The following is a 21,192-nucleotide window of genomic DNA, read 5'->3' as shown; positions in this document are numbered from 1 at the left end:
ACACATCATGACATACAAGACATCCTTGTCATGACATAGAAAGACATCCTTGACTTTACATGACAACTTCCTAACATTTGTCATAAAAGGAGCCAAGTTAAGCCAATGAAATCCAACAGCAAAGACCAAGTCCAAAGAGGTTTCTACTTATCCAATGCTATCTTGTAACTTCTTTCCAAACCAATCTTCATATTCATAATGAAATGTGAACCCAGTTGACATAATTGCATTACATTACAGGTACTGTACTGTGAGGTACCTTGGCAACATAAATCTAGATTTTCTTAAAATAATTTCCTTGGATATTACTTAAAATATCACATATTCTTAGTAATTTGTATTTTTCCTAGCTATACTTACAACTTCTTTCCAAACCAATCTTCATACGCATAATGAAATGTGAACACAGTTGACATAATTGCATTTCATTACAGGTAACTGTGAGGTACCTTAGCAACATAAGACTAGATTTTCTTAAAACAATTTCCTTGGATATTACTTAAAATATCACATATTCTTAGTAATTTGTATTTTTCCTAGCTATACTTACAACTTCTTTCCAAACCAATCTTCATATTCATAATGAAATGTGAACCCAGTTGACATAATTGCATTACATTACAGGTACTGTACTGTGAGGTACCTTGGCAACATAAGACTAGATTTTCTTAAAACAATTTCCCTGGATATTACTTAAAATATCACATCTTCTTAGTAATTTGTATTTTTCCTAGCTATACTTACCTCAAACTACTATTGTAGGAGAATCCTGGATGTCAATCCGGTACCGACCAGAAAAAATGAGTTATTCCTCCCCTACCTCAGCCAGGTACATGGCCCAGGGGTCGAAGACAATGCGACCTCACACCCGGTCTCCAGTCCTTTACACGCCTCTAATACTTCTTCCCTCAGATACACGGGGAAGGTAGGGAGAGCATAAAAACTCAATAGTTCAGAGTAATTATAGCTAGGAAAAATACAAATTACTAAGAATTTGTGATTTGTTCCGACGCCGCATACTTACCCCAAACTACTATCGTAGGAGACTTAATCCTTAGGAAGCAGGAGTATTGAGGGAAGGAGAGGCCCAGTCAAAGGCTCAGAGGGCGTCTGCCCGGGGGAGGACCATCTCCATCGGTTAAGGAGGAGGGGAGATCCGTACGAAGGGGAAACCAGGACCTGGCCCAAAGGGGAGGGAGGAAAAACTCCCCATAATACATAAGGCAATGGTTTGTATTCCACACGATGTGCCCTCTCAAGGTCTTACCTGTCCAGATGAGGGATCCTGACGAGTACGCCAAAGGCCCAGGAAGGGAAACGGAGGGGAGGGGGGGGAGGAAAGGAAGGATGTTCACACTTTACACACACACACCCGTTCAAACTCATGAAATCCACATGGTGGGGCTAGATTTTCTGCTGGCTTGCCAGCACAGGACCAATTTCAAAACGAGTCGAGGGACCTTCTGGTGCAGTCTTTGAAGTAATGGGCCGTAAAGGTGGACTGCCTGTACCACACTCCAGCCCAGAGCACCTGACTGACCACCAAGTTTCTGGAGAAAGACAGCGATGAGCCTATATCCCTGATGTTGTGGGACTTCGCCCCATGTGGAGGGGGGAACACCTGCTCCCTCGTAGGCCCTCTTGATAGTCTCCCTCAGCCAGAAGGAGATGGTATTCTTCGAGGCTGCTTTCTTGACCCAGCCAGTAGTCACAAAAAGGTTCTGAATCTCAGGGCGCCACCGTTCCATCCTGCTAAAGTAATTCATCACCGCCCGGACCAGGCACAAGAGGAGGTCTCTGGGGTCCTCTGACTTTGGCAAGGCCGGAATAGAGAATTCCACAAACCTGTCATCTACCACCAAAGGGTTCTAGATTTTGGCCACGAAGAAGGGCAAGAACCGGAAGGTGAGGTCTTTCCACCCCCTCGAGTGGGAAACTGCATAGGAGAGGCCATGGGGCTCTCCCACCCATTTGGAGGCGGCTAAGGCTAACAGGAACACCATCTCGAGTGAGAGCTCTCTTCTGCGATGTCCTTGAGGGGCTCAAAAGGGGGCTTCCTCAGGGTGTTTAAGACCCTCGCTACGTCCGAGCACGGGACCTTCCAGGAGCTGGGGGGGCACACTTGTTTGAAGCCCCTAATGAGCATCGCGAGGTCCCTGGAATTTCCCAGGTCCGCACCTCTCGGGTAGAAAACCTGGCTCAGCGCTGCTCTGAACCCCTTAACGGCCGCTATGGAAAGCCCTTTATCAACCCTCAGGTGGACCAGGAGCTTGGCTACGTGAGGATTCTTAGCCCGTAGGGGTTCCTTGCTCCAAACCCAGAACAACTTCCACTTGGCCTGGTAGACTGCCACGGACGACTTCCTCAAGCACCCCAACATATGGAAGGCCACCCTCTGGGAGAAGCTTCTCTTGCTCAAGAGGAGCTTGATAACCTCCACCCGTGAAGGGAGAGGGCGTCCTGGCACTTGTGAGACCTCTCGAAGTGGGGCTGCTTTAGAAGGTCCGGCCTGCGGGGAAGTTCCCAGGGACCCAGGACAGTCGGCTCCAGGAGGTCCGGGAACCAGACCCTGTCTGGCCTCAGGGGGGCCACTAAGGTCATGAAGGTGCCTTTGGAAGCACGAAGCCGATTGAGGACCTTTCTGAGGACCCCAAAGGGGAGGGGGGGGCAAACGCGTAGAGATCCAGGCCATCCCAGGGGTGTTGAAACGCGCCCTCCCAGGATGCCTCCAGATCTGGGACCAGGGAGCAGAAGACCGGGAGCTTGGCGTTCAGGCTTTAGGGACCATTCCACCCCTAGAACCTGGCCCTGCTTGCTGAGCCCGTCAGCAATCACGTTCTTCCTCATGATGAACCTTGCTGCTAGGGAGGCCCCTATGCTTTCCGCCCACTCTAAGATGGTTTCCCCCAGGGTGCACAGGTAGCGCGACCACAGGCCTTCCTGCTTCTTGATGTATGCTACTATAGTGGCGTTGTCGCACATGACCGCCACCCTTTTGTCTTACTTCGGTTTCGAAGGCCTGGAGACCCTTCTGGATGGCCAGCTACTCCAACCTGTTGATGTGGAGCTCCCGCTCCTGCTCCAACCACTCGCCCTCCCCTCATCACCGACACTGTGAGTGGGCTCCCCAGCCCTCCTTCGACGCATCCGTGAACAGGAGCATCTCCGGAGGGACATCCGCAAGCAGCACCCCCCACCGGTTGTTCGACTCATCTAGCCACCAGCGCAGAGCTTCTCTCGCAGCTTGAGAGGGGCAACTAGTTCTAGGGGACTCTTGTCTCCTGAGGTCCAACCGTCCTTCATGTTCCATTGGATGGGCCTCAGCTTCAGTCTGCCTTGAGGAACCAGCTTCTCCAGGGAGACGAGGTGACCTAAGAGCCTTTGCCAAGCCCTTGCCAGGAGGGGAGCCCCTACCAGGAAGGGATTTGCTACTTTCTGCAGGTTGATCAGGCATTCTTCTGATGGGAAGGCCCTGGCTCTTGCCGTATCCAAGTCCATCCCCAGGTAGACCATCCTGGTGGTAGGCACCAGGTGTGATTTCTCCCAGTTCAGGACGATGCCCAGGCATCTGCAAAGGACCAGGAGATCGTCCCTCTGCACTTCCAAGCATTCCTTTGAGAGGGAAAGGAGTAACCAATCATCTAGGTACCGCAGGAGGCCTATCCCCCTCTTGTGGGCCCAGGAAGACAAAAGGGAGAACACTCTCGTGAAGACCTGCGGTGCCGTGGACAGTCTGAAGCAGAGGGTCCTGAACTGGTATGAGCTGTCCTCCCAACTGATGCGGAGGTACTTCCTGCTGGAGGGGTGGACTGGAATCTGGAAGTATGCATCCTTGAGGTCCAGGGACATCATATAGTCTCCTTCCCTCAAGGCCGCAAGGACCGAACGTGGGGTTTCCACTCTGAACTCCGTCTTGAGGACGAAGTTGTAGAGGACTGATAAGTCTATCACCAGTCTCCAAACCCCTTTAAGCCTTCGCCACCATGAAGAGGCAGCTGAAGAACCCCAGGAATGCTCTACCACTCCCTGGAGGGCTTCCTTCTCTAGCAGAGACAGGACCTCCAGTCAAAGGGCCTCCCCGTGACCGAGGATCCAGGGCCAGAACGTGCCACTGTCAAGCTCCCCCATCAGGGGAAGCTTTTCGTCTAGGAAGGGGATCCAGTAGCCGTCCCTGAGGACTTGGATAGTCCAAGGGTCGGCTCCAAGATCCTCCCAGTCCTGCCAATGCTTCGAGAGGCAACCCCCCAACAGAAGTGTCAGGTAGGGTTGGGGGCCTCGAATCCTACTTCCTCCTGGGGAAACAGCCGCTCTTGCCTCTCTGGGAAGCTGAGGGTCTGGCTCTAAACGAGGCGGAGGGGGCTGGAGGGGCCCTGGAGGAGGGCTGAGTCCCCTGAGCTCCTCACCCTCCTGGAAGACGAGTCAAGGTTGTTGGGGGCGGGACCCACCCCATGTCTGGGAAGCTGTCTGGTCTTCGTCGGTTCCTGGATCCTCCGTTGCGCTGGTTGCCTAAAGGAAGAAGACGATGGAGTCCTGGCTAGCCTTCCTCCAACGCTCCAGAGTTTCCTCCACCAGCTGTTCTGGGAAGAGGGGCTCGCTGGAAACTGGGGTGTTCCTAAGGGCCTTGATTTCCCTATCCAGAAGGCTCCTCGGGAGGCAGGCAAGAACAGTCCCTCCTCCTTAAGACCCAGTTGGTCCACTGTGTGAACAACCGAGTCATCAGGAAACCCAGGAACTTGCCCTCTGACAAAACCAGTTCCTTAAGCTAGACTAGTTTGCTTATGTCCTGTAGACCATGGTCTGTAGCAAACATGGGCACCGTCTCTGTCCACAAGTCAAGCCACGACGCGACGGGAATGGAGGACCACACCATGGATTTAATGGCCATGGCCTCCTACTGAGAGAAGGAAACTGGGCCTGCCAGGAGCTCCTCCTCTGAGAGACCTGGAGCAAGAGAGGTGAGAGGCCCTTCAACTGACTTCGGGGCAAGGGACATGGCCTCGGGCGCGTACAGCTTCCTCTGTCTAGCCTTGGCTGCCGGGAGGAGCTTCAAGGAACCTTGGGCCCTCAAGGAGTTCTTTGGATCTGCAGGAGACTCCTGAAGGTGCACCGGTGAAGGAGAAGGGCCTCCCGGGCCATGGCTATCGCTTCTGCTGCGAGGGGCCTCCGAAGTGGACTTCTTCGAGGGGGATCTCGGCTTCATTTTCCTCTTGGTAAAGGTGAGATTCCATTGATGTTCAGACCACGATGCACCTTCGCCACACGTGGCCTCCCTAGAACAAGGCCGACCCTGACACATTACACAGTGTGGGGATCAATCTTCGTGGGCGACAGAAAAGCCCCACAAGCCCTACCCTCGGGACCAGGGCAATGCTGCTGCAAAGACTCCATAGTAAAAACACACATGCGCAGGAAAACACACTATACACAAGGAAGGGACAAACAAAGGGAAATTGGGCCAGTATCAGATGACGAGCTGGAGCGTAAGAATGCTACAGCAACCAGGAAAGGACTGGAGACCGGGTCAGAGGTCACATGGTCTTCGACCCCTGGGGCATGTACCTGGCTGAGGTAGGGGGAGGAATAACTAGTTTTTTCTGGTCGGTACCAGATTGACATCTAGGATTCTCCTGCAATAGTAGTTCGGAGTAAATATACGGTGTTGGAACAAATACAAATTCAAACAATCAATGCTTATGTAGGCCAGTGTCTCTGGACTTTTCCACAAACTAGAACTTATGACAAATATTACCAAGTCTTCCACTATACCAAATTCAGATAACTCAACCAACCTTAACAACACTGAATGCTTTAAGTTCTTAAACTTATCAATGAATAATCATTTTCCTTTTTTAAGGCTGTAAACATAAAATTAAGAAAATATGCTAATGGCCCATTTATCACCTATTTACTACTGTCTTGGATAGTTCCATCTAATGATGAGGTCAACATTATAGTTCCTCCAGATGAAAAATTCTGGTAATTCTCAACTTTTCAATACTTTTCATGAATAAAATCTAAAAACATCAACATTCTAATTCATCACACTATAGTGTATAAACTAGCTTTCTATTTATGCACTGATAAAAAAAACTTGCATTGTCTTTCCTACACTGGTAGAACAATTTTATTGACCTCACAGTATTCAGTTCTACACCCATTTCTGACAATGTTGCAGCACATTCACTATCAAGAAATTTATGCCAAGCCACATGGAACAAGAGTAATCATGCGCTGTATTAAACATGCAAATAAGGTACTGTTGCTAAAGACAGACCAACCACATGTGTTGTTTAGGAATATGAAAATTTTTCCATTTAAAAAAAAAAAAAAAAAAAAAAAAAAAAAAAAAAAAAAAAAAAAAAAAAAAAAAAAGTTTCAAAGACACCTACAAAGGTACATTGTATAGCCAATACTACTTGTCAATTATGGGAGTTTAGGGTTAATAAAAATTGGGTTGAGAACTTTTTGTTTAAGACGTAGGGATTGTGTTGGGAGGAGTTTTAGTGTGTGCATGTGTGAAAGCGTGTGTATCTGTGTGTGGAGGAAGACACATAGTATAGCATAATATCCACTGCCTTAGCATGTGTCCCACACTAGATAGCAAAGAGAAAAAAGCAGAAGTACAATTAATTCATTAAAATCTTCTTGAATGACCAGAAATAACCTTGAAACAAAAACCAATTAGCAACAGATCACCAATTACTAAAAATCAAGGGTTACCAAAGTGAAGACCCTTCATACAACCTTTATATTCATCTGATTCAAAGCAGTTATCCCATGTTTAAAGCATATTATTTAATGCTAGGTTAACTGTGAAACAACAGAGATGCAAAACAAGCAATTGACAAAACCATCAGTTTCTTCAAACACTTCACAGAGTCTGAAATCTATAAAAATTCTCAAAAATGTACTAATAGCCAACAAGATCCATTTACGAACATTTCTAAGGCTATAAAAGTAGATTGAAATTATTCTAAAGGAACCCAAACCTGCACTGTAATTTCTCTAAGCAGTCAGTATCCCAGAAAACATTATTAATTTTTTAGAATTATGACACGGTATTGCACTGTATTCACATACATTATTTCTGATTCGCAAAACAAACCAGCTCTTCCCCATTTACCTCTAAAATACTTGTAAATAATTGAGCACATCCAAAAAAAGAAATCATTGCAAAATCACAGCTCAACCCTTAATAGACGGACATGCTCACAAGAGTAGCAATAACAGGTTTTGGGTTGTTGACAATCACTCATAGTGAGTAACAATATTACACGCCATTGATTTGGGGAATCAGGCGGGAAAGAGGTGCCATTACTTCAATAGCCCATATATTCACCAATGGCAACTTTTAGACTGGCTTAAATCAAGAAGCAGGCAGCTCATAAGCTTAGTCATGATCTTGATTTAAAGGGAGGATGTACTGCCTTTCTCTCTCAACTGACATCTTTTCATAAATTTGCTCATAAATATACTAAGGGGTTGCTGTTGGTTTTAGTTCTTATCTTTAATGATAGTAGTCTAGTTCTTATCTTTTATGATAGTATGTCAGTTATAAATGTAATTTTGCAAAGAAAAGTGCAAATAAATCTTAGGAAAGACATGTATAAATCCAAAAAAATTACTGCATGTTCATTCTCAGTAAATTTATGTAAATATTTAATAACAAATATGCTCAGAATTTTTTACTGATTTTATTTATCTGTTTTGATATTGCATGAGCTGTAATTATAATTTTACAAAATAAAAAGGGATTTTGACGTAGGAAAAATCTATTTCTGGGCGAGGAAGCCGTGTCGCCCAGTGAAATACGTTCCTTTAGCGCTATTTCTAAGGTAAATTATTGCTAAAATTATTTATTAAAAAATTGTATAACTTGGTAAAATTTATGATTGTCTTGTAAAAGAGGCCCCACAAGGGGTTGTTAATAGTAATTATCAACTTCTGGTGGAAAGTAAGGAACAATTTTTAGAATTTCTTTTCCAACACCATGTGCATTTGCATATTTTCCTCTTTCCAATCTTCCTCTTTCCATCAATGTGTTTTTTTCTTAAATTGGTCGACCTCTAAGTTTCCCCAGCCTGGGGTATAGCATATTGAATTTTTACCCCATCTATTCTATTGAGGGCTAATTTAACTGCAGTAAACCCTCTCAGACTTATGAGATCAGATACTCGGTTTCATAGCTATGTATGCTTAGCGTAACCATATCAAGAGAAACAAGCAAACTCATCTAATGTTTCCTACAGACTGTACATTAACAATTAACTGCACCAACTCGTATAAAAAAAATAACAGCCAGTCAGTGACAAGGAACCCTAATCAAGACTAAACTAGACTGCACCATTTAGGCCTATAAAAATATTTAGTTAAGGCATTTTTTTTTTACAAAATCCTACATATAATAAACAGACCACAGCAAACAATAAAAGTCAATTATTAAGAATAGTATAACTCTACCTAATCTATATTTTTTAAACCACAAAATGAAAAAAAAAGAATGTCAGCTTTCTAAAACCTGAACAATATGACAGCACCCAAAGCAAGCAACATTAAACCATTTCAAACATTCCTTGTTCAAGCTGTTAAAGAGTATGGTTTTTAATCTCCAATTTCATTTAAGTTAAACAAAAACCTAAAGGGATTGTGGTAATTTTTAAAATTTTACTACAATAAGTAAAAAATACCAGTCAACTTCAACATCTGAATTGAAATCCTGAAAATTCATGCTTTAATATAATAATATTTACAAGAACTGCAACAAGACTGTGTCCCACACTTCTGACAATTATTTGCTCCACAATTCTCCAATGAAAGCTTCAATATCTTGACCTTTTATGATGAAAAATCAAATTGAAAACCAATTTTGACATCAAATAAACTAGAAATATCTTTCACTAACCAAACCACTGCCCAAGATCTCTTAATTATAGTTATAACCCTGTGTCAGTTCTCCAAGCTTCAGAGCACTATGCTATCAGAGATGCAACAGTAACAGCACTAATCCCAAAACTATGAGCAAAAAAATATCAGCTCGAGTGGTCCTAGCTCTAATTTTTGGTTCTGCATCATGCCAAATTTTCATTAAAATGAACAAGTCTCAGCATTTAGCTAAGGATGACATTTAGACTTCATAATAAGCATTCCACTGATAAAGGGACTGATAACATCTAACAAGCAGAGCAACATCTAATAAGACTGCAGTCAAGAATGCGAAAAGAAAAATACCCCCACGGAGGAAGTCATCGAAGTTACGGGGTCGTTTTCACCATCTGAGGGCATTGGTGTGGTAGTGACACACGTGGCAGGTGATGTAGAAGCTGTGGTAGGGTTAAGAGTGCAAAACGACTGTAAGAGAGTTGTGTCTGTGGATGGGGAGGGAGGTGGAGATATATGTTGAAGGTGGTGTTGGTGGTGTTGGTGTTGATAATGCAGTTGGTCAGGAGAGGACGCAAAAAACACCTTCTTGAGCTGCTTCATTCGTCGCCAATGGTTGATGGCATTGGCACATGCCATGCACTCCACGACCCAAGTTGTTGTCATGTAACTGAAAAGTAAAATAAAACTATTAATTTCTTATTTTGGAGATTAAAATAATTTTAAGCATAACATTTTTCACTTTTTATTTATTTTAAATGCATACTAAGCTTACTTTAACACACCATTTCCCAATTATTTAGCTTCTGAGCTGAAACTTGACATTCTACACAGCTGTAAGCAACTATTGCAATTCACCTGGTAAATTAATCTGAAGATGACTATGAAATAGTACTTTTCATCTGTGAATGCTTAAAGAATACATATAATTGTAAGATCATTGTGTAAAGCAAATTACAGTACAAATGTATCACTCAACATCACATTGTTTACAATACAGACTGCAAAGTGCATATTTTTCAAATTCTAGATCCATGGAGATCAATACCAGACCATAAATTATCACTGAATTAGTATCATACAAGTGAAAATCATCAATCAATATCATACCCAGGCTAAGTACCACAACCAATAACTACAATTACATAATCAAATAATTTTTTTTAATAATTTAGTTAATCTTCAAACTTCTTCATACTGTCTAGTTCAGAGACCTTAAGAAAATGTTAAGTTAGCCATGGTTATTCTTAGTCTGACTTGCCACTTCATCTATTAAGTGCCCAAGAGCCCAAAGAGAGAATATGTCATGCCAGTTTTTACAAAACTCCAGAGCATGAAACAATAATAGTGACATACCTTGTCAATAATTGAACTTACAAAAATCTGAAATTCTTCTAAACACTGAGAGCAAGCTTTTCTGTAGAAATGTCATTTCACTACCAAATTCTAAGAGCAATTTAGTTTGTCACCTAGAACAGTCATGATTCAGAAGAATTCTGAACACTTCAATGTAATATTACCAGTTATAATGTAGAGACAAAAAACCATATCAAAGTACAATACCAAAATTAAACTTCTCAGGCCAAAGACAAAGAATGGTCTCCTGCTTAATGAAAACTCTCTCACAAATAAATATTTCAAGTGAATAAATGATGATGCCCAAAGGACTTACAATTTATATACCTAAACCTCAGTTGGCCGACTGAGTTTTTAATATGGAATCGCATGAATACCATTCTAATTAACTGTCCATCTTCATTATCATCATTACATTTTTCACTTTCATTTTATGAACCACCCCAAATTCATCAAATCCTGCCAGGATTACTTCCATCATTTTCATTCACACATTCCCTTCAGGGAAAGATTTATTTACAAGTTGTAGGAGTAATAAAAATTGAAGTAACACTTTAAAATTTAAAATATCTTAATAATAATAACTAATAAATATTAAAGGAAGTCTACCAAAAACTTGAAGTAATCAAAGGGAACATCTTTTATGCAAGATAGAAGGCAATGATCCCTTCTGAAAGCTTATACATATATGAATTTTTGTTATTTCAAGTTTGTGGTGAGCTTAATTTGTTATGAAGATCATGGGAAATGTGTTTATCATCTTTATAATTTACTAAGGGTACAGGAACTATTCAACAGCAACTGGAGCCTGAATGAACTTCCTCATCAAAACATAAAATCCTTGTCTTGTTTTTAAGAATAAAATAGTTCAAAATGACAAACTTTTAATCAATTTATATTTTTCATAGCCAACAAACCTGAGGTCTAAAGAATAAACAATAGGACTCCTCTACGTTGGCTCTTGCATGCTGCCATCTTGTGGAGCCTCGCCTAGTCTCTGGGTTGTGCCTTGTTGCTCCACCAGCGAGGCCATTAACTAGCGCTGGTCATTGAGATGTCGTGACATCACTCCCAGCACCCTCTCAGCCTATGACATCAGATACAGCTGCAGCTCATCCTCCCATCACTATGACGTCATCGCTTCCCACTATGAAGTCATTGTCCTCTCTCCTGAGTCATCCGAGGCGTTGTTTCAAGCGGTCTTCAAGAGGCTGGACTTTTGGAAGAGGTTTTCTGCCTTCGCTGCGAAGACAACAGATCATAAACATAAGGTCTCTTCTCCACCTCCTGCTTCTAAGAGATCTCATTGGGAAGGAGTGCATCACCTTCTGCCTGTCACAACCATGTCTCCCTCATGCATGTCCATGTTTGTGCAAATGAGGTGTGTGCTTCGCCGCCTCCCCGCAGGGTCATGCTTCTCCATCGCAGGTTCGTGTTTGCGAGGTTGACAGTGAAGCTTTAGGAAGGGAGGCATCCTTCCCTCCATTAGATGGTTGTGTGTCTCCTGTGTGTGCTGCTATTGCATCGTCGTCTTCTCTTCACAGCCATGTCTCTCCTCATGGACGTGTTCCTGACAGTATGAGTGTTGAGTCTTCACCTTCCTTGCAGACTGTCTCATCCTTGCATGTACGTGCTGATGATCTTGGAGGTACTCCCTCTTCATCTGTTCCAGTTCCAGTTCTTCGGCATAAGGACAATAAGGCACTGATTAAAAGGTCGAAAGTTGCAGAGACGGAAGTGGTTCAAGCTGTGTTTAAGGATTCTTCACTCGACAGGACTGTGGTTGACAGTCGGGAACTTAAGGCTTACCTGGTCCATGAACATGCTCCTCGCTCTCCTGGAAGAGGCCTTAACCTAAGAAGTAAATCGCCTTTGAATAGCTCTCTTCGCCAGCTTTCCTTGTCTAAGGACTGTGCTCGGTTGGCATCTCACGGACGTGTACTCAACTCGTCACATGACCATGTACGTGACTCCTCCCGTGAACACGTGCATGTTTTGCCTGACATACATGTACATGATCGTGTCAGTGATGGTATATGTGGCTCTTCACACAAGCCTGTACGCGGTTTGAGCCAGGGCCGTGCACAAGTGTCATTGCATAATGACGCTCAGGAACCTTCGGTCGCAGGGTCTTCGAGCTTTAGAGACTTCTCTCCTACTAATAATGTCTGGAATGCTAGGCTTCCTAGGGAAGCTTCATCAGTGTTGTTGCAACATTTGTGGGCCAACCTCCTCCTAGCCAGGAGAGACGCAGCTCTGTCCAAGCTTCATCAGTGGTGTTGCAAAACGAAGATGCTGCTGCCATGCCTTCTTCATGTCATTGGTCACCATTGCCAGAGCAGGAGGAGGGAGACACTCAAGAGTTTTTATCTTCCTTTGCGGAGGTTGTTGATCTCATTCATGAGTTCAACAATCTTGCGTGTAGGATGCAAGCTCAGTCTTCTATTACACCTACATGCATAGAGGCCTTGCTGGGTGCATCAGGATCCTAGAACTTCTTTTGAACTTCCCTTGTCAGGCCATGCTCAGTCCGTCTTGTAACGTGTGAACGCTTTGGTCTCAGACTGCGATGGCTCTCTGCATTCCAAGGGGTCATCCAAGCTTCTTTCTCCTCCTCTCGTGCAGCATAGGAAGTATTACTCAACTAATGAAGTTCATTTGATGCCTCGTCACCTTAACCCGGATGTGATTTGTCTTAAACCTTGTCTAACCCTAGAGCAGGTTAGGTCAGAAGGTCCTTCCTTGTCATCACAAGAGGCCTTAGCTATGGAGACTATGGTGGTTTCCATCTTCCAGACGGTCTCATGTCTTGACTTGTGGTCCACCTCGATAGCCAAAATTGCTTCGGATAGGTCTGTAGGCGGTTTAGCGAGTTCTTCCTCACTCACTTCACTGTTGCAGTCCGGTGGTAAGGCGTTTTCTTACCTGGCCCGCCTCAGTGCAAACTTGTGGGCCAACCTCCTCCTAGCCAGGAGAGACGCAGCTCTGTCCAAGGTGGTGAGTCCAGTGGACTCTGACTCTTCATCAGCGCTCAGAAATAGGGATCTCCTTGATTTGCAGTTTCTGTTCCCGAGGACTGAATTAGAGAATACGGTTGACCAAAGACGGACAGATACTAAGGACAGGTTAATTCATCAGGCGGTATCCAAGTCGGAGGCACGTTCACGACACCTGCCTCCTCTTCCTCCTTAGCGACAGGTAAGAAGATCTTCGCCTGTTAAATCCCCTAAGGGTTCTGCTTCGGTGAGGGTCTCTCAGTCCCCCTCTCAGGCTAAGTCTAGCAAGCAGCAGCGTCCCTTTCAAGCCTGCCCCTACAAGCCTGGGAGGAGCTCTAGAAGAAGGGGCAGAGGGAGTCATCAATAGAGTGGGCGCCTCTCCCTTTCCTTTGCCACGAGTAGGGGGATGCTTGGCAGGCCAGTGGGCCAAGTGGCAAAGTTATGGAGTGGAGAAATGGGTGTTATATGTTCTGCAGGTGGGATATCTACTACCATTCAACTTCTCTCCCCCTCTCGGACATACCCTCTCTCAATCAAACGTATGATCGTGACTCCCCGAAGTTCTTAGCTCTTTGGGAGGAAGTGTTGAAAATGTTGAAAAAGGGTGCAATAGTTGAAGTAAAGCATCCTTCTTCAGGTTTTTACAGAAGATACTCAAAGGCAGTAATAGAGTTCTCATTTTTCTTGTTTTGACACAAGTAATATCAAAAACATTCAACAGTGAATATGCCTGACTTGTCTTCACAATCATGATATAAAAAAAAAAAAAAAAGAACTGTTTTGATTAGGGAATCAAAATCAGCAGCACTTTCCAAAGTATTCTACAGGAAAAAATTTCCAGTAAACAGCTGAATAAACACAAATATATCAGTGCCTTCCATAAGAAAAAAAATTTTTCCTTACTGTTTGACCTCAGCTGTTTATTCTTAGATTTCAAAACACAAGTTTATACATTTTTAAGATTGGCTATACCAAGTTTAATTTCAGGCTGCACTTCCTTTCACATATTAAGCACTTTAAGAATATGATATATTTAAATGGGGATATTCCATCTTACGAATCTATTTTCATCTTTTTACGTCTACTGACATGAAAGTTACAGAACTTTTCACAATACAGCTTTACAAAATTATTAATAAAGAACATAAAAGTAACTTACCAAAGATTGATCAACTGATTTGTAGGCATTTGGCATACTATGTGTCAAGCACTGGGGCAACTAAGGCCATTCAGCGCTGAAAAGGAAATTAACAATGAAAAGGTCTGAAAGGTGTAGGTAACAGGAGGAAAACCTCGAAGTTGCACTAAGAATCAATTGTTACGAGAGGGTGGACAGTAAGATGGAAGAGAGAGAATGTGAATGGAGGTACAGTAAAAGCAATGAAAGGGGGTTGCAGCTAGGGACCGGAGGGACGCAGCAAAGAACCTCAAGTAATGCCTACATTGCATCACATGCGGTGTAATGACGGCATTATCCTCATAAGGAGTTACATACCAAAGACAACAGAAGCCCAATTTCTTATACAGATTTTAACTTTAAATTTTCATTTTAAATGTTAACAGATCGAGCTTCCTTACCAAAAAAATAAACATTCTCAAAACTGATGGTTAAATATTAACATTAACTTATAAGAAACCCAGTTCACACTGTTTGTAATAAAATGCTCGCAACGAACGGCAACCTAGAGTAATATTCAAACTGAAGACTAGCACAAGTAGAACAATGAAAAGCTACTTCCATACGCTACATAATTTAAAAATAAAAAAGGCGGCAAGAAATAGCTCCAAAGTCACAACAAGAAGGGAAACTTTAGCTCATTTCCCAGCAACGCATTTTATAGCAAGAAAAATGAAACTATATAGCCTCCCAGCCTACATAGTGCAGTTGGAACTTCATTTGTTATAAGTTAAAATGCAAGGCATTACTACCCTAAAACTATTCTTGCATTTTGATATATTTTCATCTATTTATCGATTTATTTATTTATTCATTTTTTCTTTAATAAGTGGGAGAAGGGGAGACGTTCTGGACATCCAGACGATGACGGCATCACCGAGTTTTACCATTGGCCGACAACTTTGTGACGTCATGAAAATACCCTTGACAATTTCCATGAAGTCGAGGAGCATTGTAAGTAACCTCTCGTGGAAATTAAAATAAAAAACAAAAGCGGAAATTTCGTCAATTTCCCGGGTCCCCTTCTATTGTTTACAATATCGAAATCTACAAGCCGCGTTCTGCAATGACGCCGTCGCCATCAGCTATTCTCCGGCTCTCAAACATAATAGATAGCGCCCATGATACATTACATTACGCGAATCGCTAATTACGGTTCAAGATACTATCATTTCAGCTACACACGTTCCCACAGAAAAACAATTCATCCAACGAAGAAAGAATAGCGAGAAGTTTATTTGATATCATTATTGATTACAAAACAAAAGGGAAGTGGTGACGTCACAATGGGTGCAACCACAATCGTTACGTATCTTACGAACTACCGGCTCTCTACAAACCCACAAACTATAAAAATATTTAACCTTGAATTCCTAAACTTATGTGAGAGATTCAGACATTAATTAACCAAAATCGGTTGCTGCGTGCAAGGTCAACCAGAGAGCATCGAATGTTGTTTGGAACGCCGCCGGTGTCAAAACCTGTTCATGTCCAAACATCCTAACAAAATACGAATTACTTTTTTCCCCATTCAAGGGGTAAACAAAAATAAGCACGTACTAGCGACAACAGTATGAAGTTTTGCATGAGGAAATTTACAGAGAATACCGGTCAAAACAAAATCGTGTCTCTAGACTTTTCCCTAAGATGGCAAACCATAGATTCAGACAAACAAAATTATTCAACATAAAAAAACTAAACAAAGTCCGAATAATGAACACTGGCTTTGTACTGTGCGAGCACGGTCTATGTAAATACTTACGACAGACCGTAAGTACGAGCCCAGAACACGGCTGACCTCTTAATATTCACAGTAGCCTTTTTTCCAATTATATTAATATTAATAATATATACGGCGTATTACATAACTGTCAAATCCACACTACCACAACACTCAGAAAATAAACAGGTCTCCATTTTCTCCCTAATAAGACTTGATAATTTCAGTCCTAAAATCTCACTGTAAAATCTTGGGGCTGCATATTTAAAGGATCCAAAATAAATATTATGAGGGCATCTTTACACGAAAATCTTAAAACCATCTGTAGCTGGTGTTGACCCCATTCTTGGGCTATATGACGTACAGTAAATCCCTTCAAATACTTTGGACATCCAATCTTCATAACCTAATGAATCATAACGACCCTATACATTATTCCAGCTTACATAAGCAACCAGTGCAACTAATACAGAAATCATCATATCCCCTTGCACCACAGCGGTATCGGAAAAATTGAAGACTCCGAGGAACGGACAGCTGCTCAGATCTTAATTTTGAGACACATACGAAAGAATATACAAAGTATTAATTGCCGCAGCCCTACATAATCCTTCAATGACGATCTTCTTACTGCTTTATTTCTATGTCCACTATCAATTTATAAGTAGAATTAAAAACCCGGTATTAACAGTTAAACAATAAAAAATAAAGTAAAAAATGCGCCCAAGTTTCTTAGGAGCAATCGAATTTTCTGTAGTGTATCAAGGTCTATAGACTTTGCAGTGTCTAATGGGACTGTCTAATGCTGCATGAAACTCTTAGTAACGGCCCTTGAAACTTTCAGACACGGCCTGATGGCTAACTTAACCTTAAATGAAATAACAAAAAAAAAAAAAAACGAGGATAGAGGGCTGCAATTTGGTATGTTTGAAGATTTGCAGCCCTCTGACTTCATTACTTTTTAAGATCTGAGGGCGAACAGAAAAGTTCGGACGGGCAGACAAATAACCATCTCAATAGTTTTCTTTTTTATATAAATCACTCCATCACCAGAGACAGAAAGACAAGTTGAAGAAATTCACGCAAGTTGTTCCCTTCCAGTTGTCAAACTCAAACTGCAATGAGGAGAAAAGGAATCTCCAATGAGAGGACAAGTGCGACTTGCGTCCGGGAGTTTAAGAAAGCCATTAAACCAAATGAAAGCTACAGTTTGATTGCATCGACCATCCCTGCAACTTATGGTGCTATAAATAATTTCGGGGGACGACACGGGAGAATCCAATTCAGGTAAAAACTTAATTTAATATGAATAAATTAGTAAACATACAAATTTGTAAAAAAGAACTTATCCCCTGGGTCTTACGACCAGATAAAATCAGCTAACACCTTGGTAACTGGAGGTGATCTGGCATCGTGACTGCCTGGGGGAAATGACGCTGACACAGCAGAAAGAAAAATGTTTCTGGTCAGGAGCAAATCCAAGCGCAGAAACAACCCACTATATATTCTCGGAACAAGTGCCTCATGGACGTGCATAAGAATCTACATTTCGGATAAACCAATTCATGAATTTACCGTCTGGAGGTCACGATCCCACAAGAAAATAAAAAGACGTAGAAAACAATGACTACGGTAAATAGATGGGGGAAAAATCTTAAAAGGGAACAATGTCTGAAACAAGATGCGTCATGGTGTTAACCAAGTCTCGGTATAACTCGCTGACTAGCCGAGCGTGTTAAGTAGCAGAGTTGACGGAAATGCACGAATCAAAACAAATGATTGTTTGAACTCTGAATGTATCCACCTTCGCGTCGTGTTTAGTATAAGCCCTTTGGAGATGACCGCAAAAACAAACAAAAACTGTAAATATCATAAAAATAATGGGCCCCGAGAAGTTATGAGTCCTAGACAACGACCCCGAAAACCCTTGAGGGTCACTATCAAGGAAAGATACGTGGAAGGTTACAGCGTTGTTTACAGAAAAATGAAAGGATTGTGTACAGACTATTGATAACTGCACGGCTGTATAGTGAACGGTTTCCCGTTCAATTTCAAAGAGCTGATCAATTTTGTTACGAACACCCAAACGACAAGCAACTATGACAACATCAAACAAAATCAATTACCTCTGGTCAATAACAACAACTTTACCCTCGGTTAGAGAGCCTAGTATTTGCGGCCTCCAATTCCCTAACACTTCCTCATTTTACCACCTAAGGACCTTGTAAGTACCTATACTATTTCCTGCAAAATTTATACGAATTCAATTTTATACTATTGCCCCATAGCAACTTTTTGTATTTTAAATATTATTACTGTTAGTACCAGTATTATTATTACTATCTTTTCTACTACTCCAGCAATTGTGTGGATATTGCCGTTTCTTCATTTTTTATGTTATCTCATGTATCTAGGTTGTATCTAGATTGTGTATGTTAATTTCTGTACTTTGTATATCTTTGTATAATCCTTGAGCTGACAATAACATTTATTATTATTATTATTATTATTATTTTTTATTAGATTATTATCTTATTATTATTATATATTATTAGGTTATTATAGTACATGGCTGCTCCGAACAAAGTAAATTTTGATCTAGATGCTTTACCTAAACAAATAACACAGAGCGGATTTGACAGCAATGACAAGACTAAATCTTTACAACTGAAAAGATGAGAAATAATAACTATACTTCTGCTACAAACGGATGTTACAAAATGGAATGAGTTACGAAATACAGCATATCACTTAATGCCAAAAAATTGCGATTACTCAAATATTTTGTTAGTAGAACTAGAAATGCACGGCAATAATACTACAAGGTTTTCGAGGACTTAATGAGCAAATTACTTTTCTCTACAAAATTTAGAGGGTAAAAAATCCATCCTACAATATCGGTAATTTCCACTTTAGAACGTATTGCACATCCTGACAAATATTACGAGGGAGTGAATGCTAAAATCATTTAATAAAAATGACCAACCTTGAATATCCCTACCTGCAAAAAGTTTCAACGGAATCAGGGGGTAAATCCGCCTCTTAAGACTTGTTACCTTTAAAACTTGGTCGAGGCAAAATATATATATATATATATATATATATATATATATATATATATATATATATATATATATATATCGGAAAATAATCATGTGCCCCAAAGCTTCTTATCTACAAAGTATCGCTAAAATCTGAGTAAGAACAAAAATCTTGATTTTAATTGGCATGAAACCTTCAAAAAAGAATCGGGGTTAAAGATACATGGGGAAACAGACCAAACTCAGTGAAGTGCCTTTCTACAAGTTTCACCAATGTCAAGAGAAAAATTGAGCAGAATAATGTGTTAACTTCTAAATTGCCGAGTGACTGTATGAAACAGTTCCAAGTAAAATACAAAACATTAAGGAAAATAATCGCCTAAGTAATATATAAAACATGAGGAAAATTATAAACAATCTCAAAAATACCTACATATCTGTTTGGTCATTCTTTGAGAAAAATAATATAGGGACTTGCAAGCTCACATCTAACCTTGAAAACCGGTTAGGAAGAAAAAAAAAAAAAAAAAAAAAAAAAAAAAAAATTAAAAAGCGTTGACGAGGGAATGCTGAAGACAAGATACCTTTTACTGTAATTGCTTCCGTAATCTTTGGATAAAATTCTAAAAGTTTTGACCTTTAAATCGTCACGATATCACCAAAAATCTCCAGATTAAAACAATGGAATATTACCAACCTTAGCCTGCATATTTGCTTCCTAAAGAAAAAGAAAAAATGAGGGATAATAGCTCGAAATCATTATGACGATGATAGCATTACATCCTTATGATAACAGTTCGTAACAAAACGATACTGCTTCTAACAAACTTTCTCAATGCATATCCCCGAAACGAGTTACCATATTTCTTCGCATTAAAAACAAAGATAAGGTAAGAAATTCTTTGCACATGGTAGCTACACATTTTATTTGGCAAAATTCACAATATTACAAGAAATTTTTTATATAGCTACAAATGTTTCATTGAAAATAAAAACGACAAAAACTATAGGAAAAAAAAAAAAAAAAACGCTCAGAATAATTATAGTTATAGCCACGAACGGAATACCAGCAACCAGTTTAGACCCAACAACATCCGGCCTGGGTGCTACGCTACGCTATAAACGTGCCATGACATCATTGACGGACTGGCGGTTAAAATGACGTCACAAGGAACGGTTACGATGAGGTCATATTGGGCAGATCTGAAAAGGAATCTGAACAGCACCACCCACCAGAGCCCCCCAAACACTAGAAAACTGAAATCTTTTACGTTAGCCGGCCCCCCTCCCCCCACCACGGGTTCCCCCAACTTCTCCCTACCAGAGGTTGGGTGCCTCACGTCTCCCACAGAGAAACGGTCGTTCATGGCCGCACTACTTGTCAAGGTCAACCTCACCAAACGCTCTACTTGTACGGTAAGATCGTTAAGAGCGTATTAACTATTATTGACACAATTCAGTCATTTTTGTCAGCAGGTTATATAAAGTAACATCGTTCACTCACTCTTACCTCCTGCGAATAAAATCGCTATCCTGCTAACAAAATCATTCATGATTATTCTCCCCTTTAAAATTTTTCATTATATTCATGACTTTGTAGACTTATACGTATGTATATGAATAACACTGTTTGAAACTATGCATATATTGTATCACAAGGACTGCTCCTGCCGATATACTTGGCGACCTTGCTTTAGCGTAGAGCATACCTCCGCCAAAGGTAATTCAAAATTAAAATGAACTAAGCAAAGAAAACACAGATTATGGTACCAATTAAATTGGGTCGTTGAACATGGCTCGGGTTTGTGAGATTCCAATCATTTAAAAGAATGACAGAATTAGAAGTAGTCATGGTGGCAGTTTCACGACAACAAATCGCCAAGCATTCAGGCATATTTAAAATCAGGGAGGAACTACCGAATGACGCAGCAAGCATGTTCATCAGGATCAGTCACCAGTTCTAGGAATATCCTGCGATCATCTGAATGGTTATATGTATTACTGCTCAAGGTGTGCGTACTACTT

The 21,192-nt window shown here is 41.3% G+C and overlaps 1 protein-coding gene across 2 annotated transcripts in view; it reads right to left on the bottom strand.

Annotated features, from left to right (window-relative positions):
• LOC135220624 (transmembrane protein 104-like) overlaps positions 1 to 21,192 on the bottom strand; it is a 137,601-nt gene that overhangs the window by 75,716 nt on the left and 40,693 nt on the right. Inside the window, exon 3 of one of the 2 annotated variants that reach the window (XM_064257934.1) lies at positions 9,463 to 9,547. In XM_064257934.1, coding sequence (XP_064114004.1) covers positions 9,463 to 9,547 — 85 coding nt within the window. The other variant, XM_064257935.1, reaches the window with a different exon arrangement.

This window comes from Macrobrachium nipponense, chromosome 2, assembly GCF_015104395.2.
Source record: "Macrobrachium nipponense isolate FS-2020 chromosome 2, ASM1510439v2, whole genome shotgun sequence".
NCBI classification, from domain to species: domain Eukaryota; kingdom Metazoa; phylum Arthropoda; class Malacostraca; order Decapoda; family Palaemonidae; genus Macrobrachium; species Macrobrachium nipponense.
The sequence above is the reverse complement of the archived record's forward strand: the minus strand, read 5'-3'. Positions and strand labels throughout refer to the sequence as shown.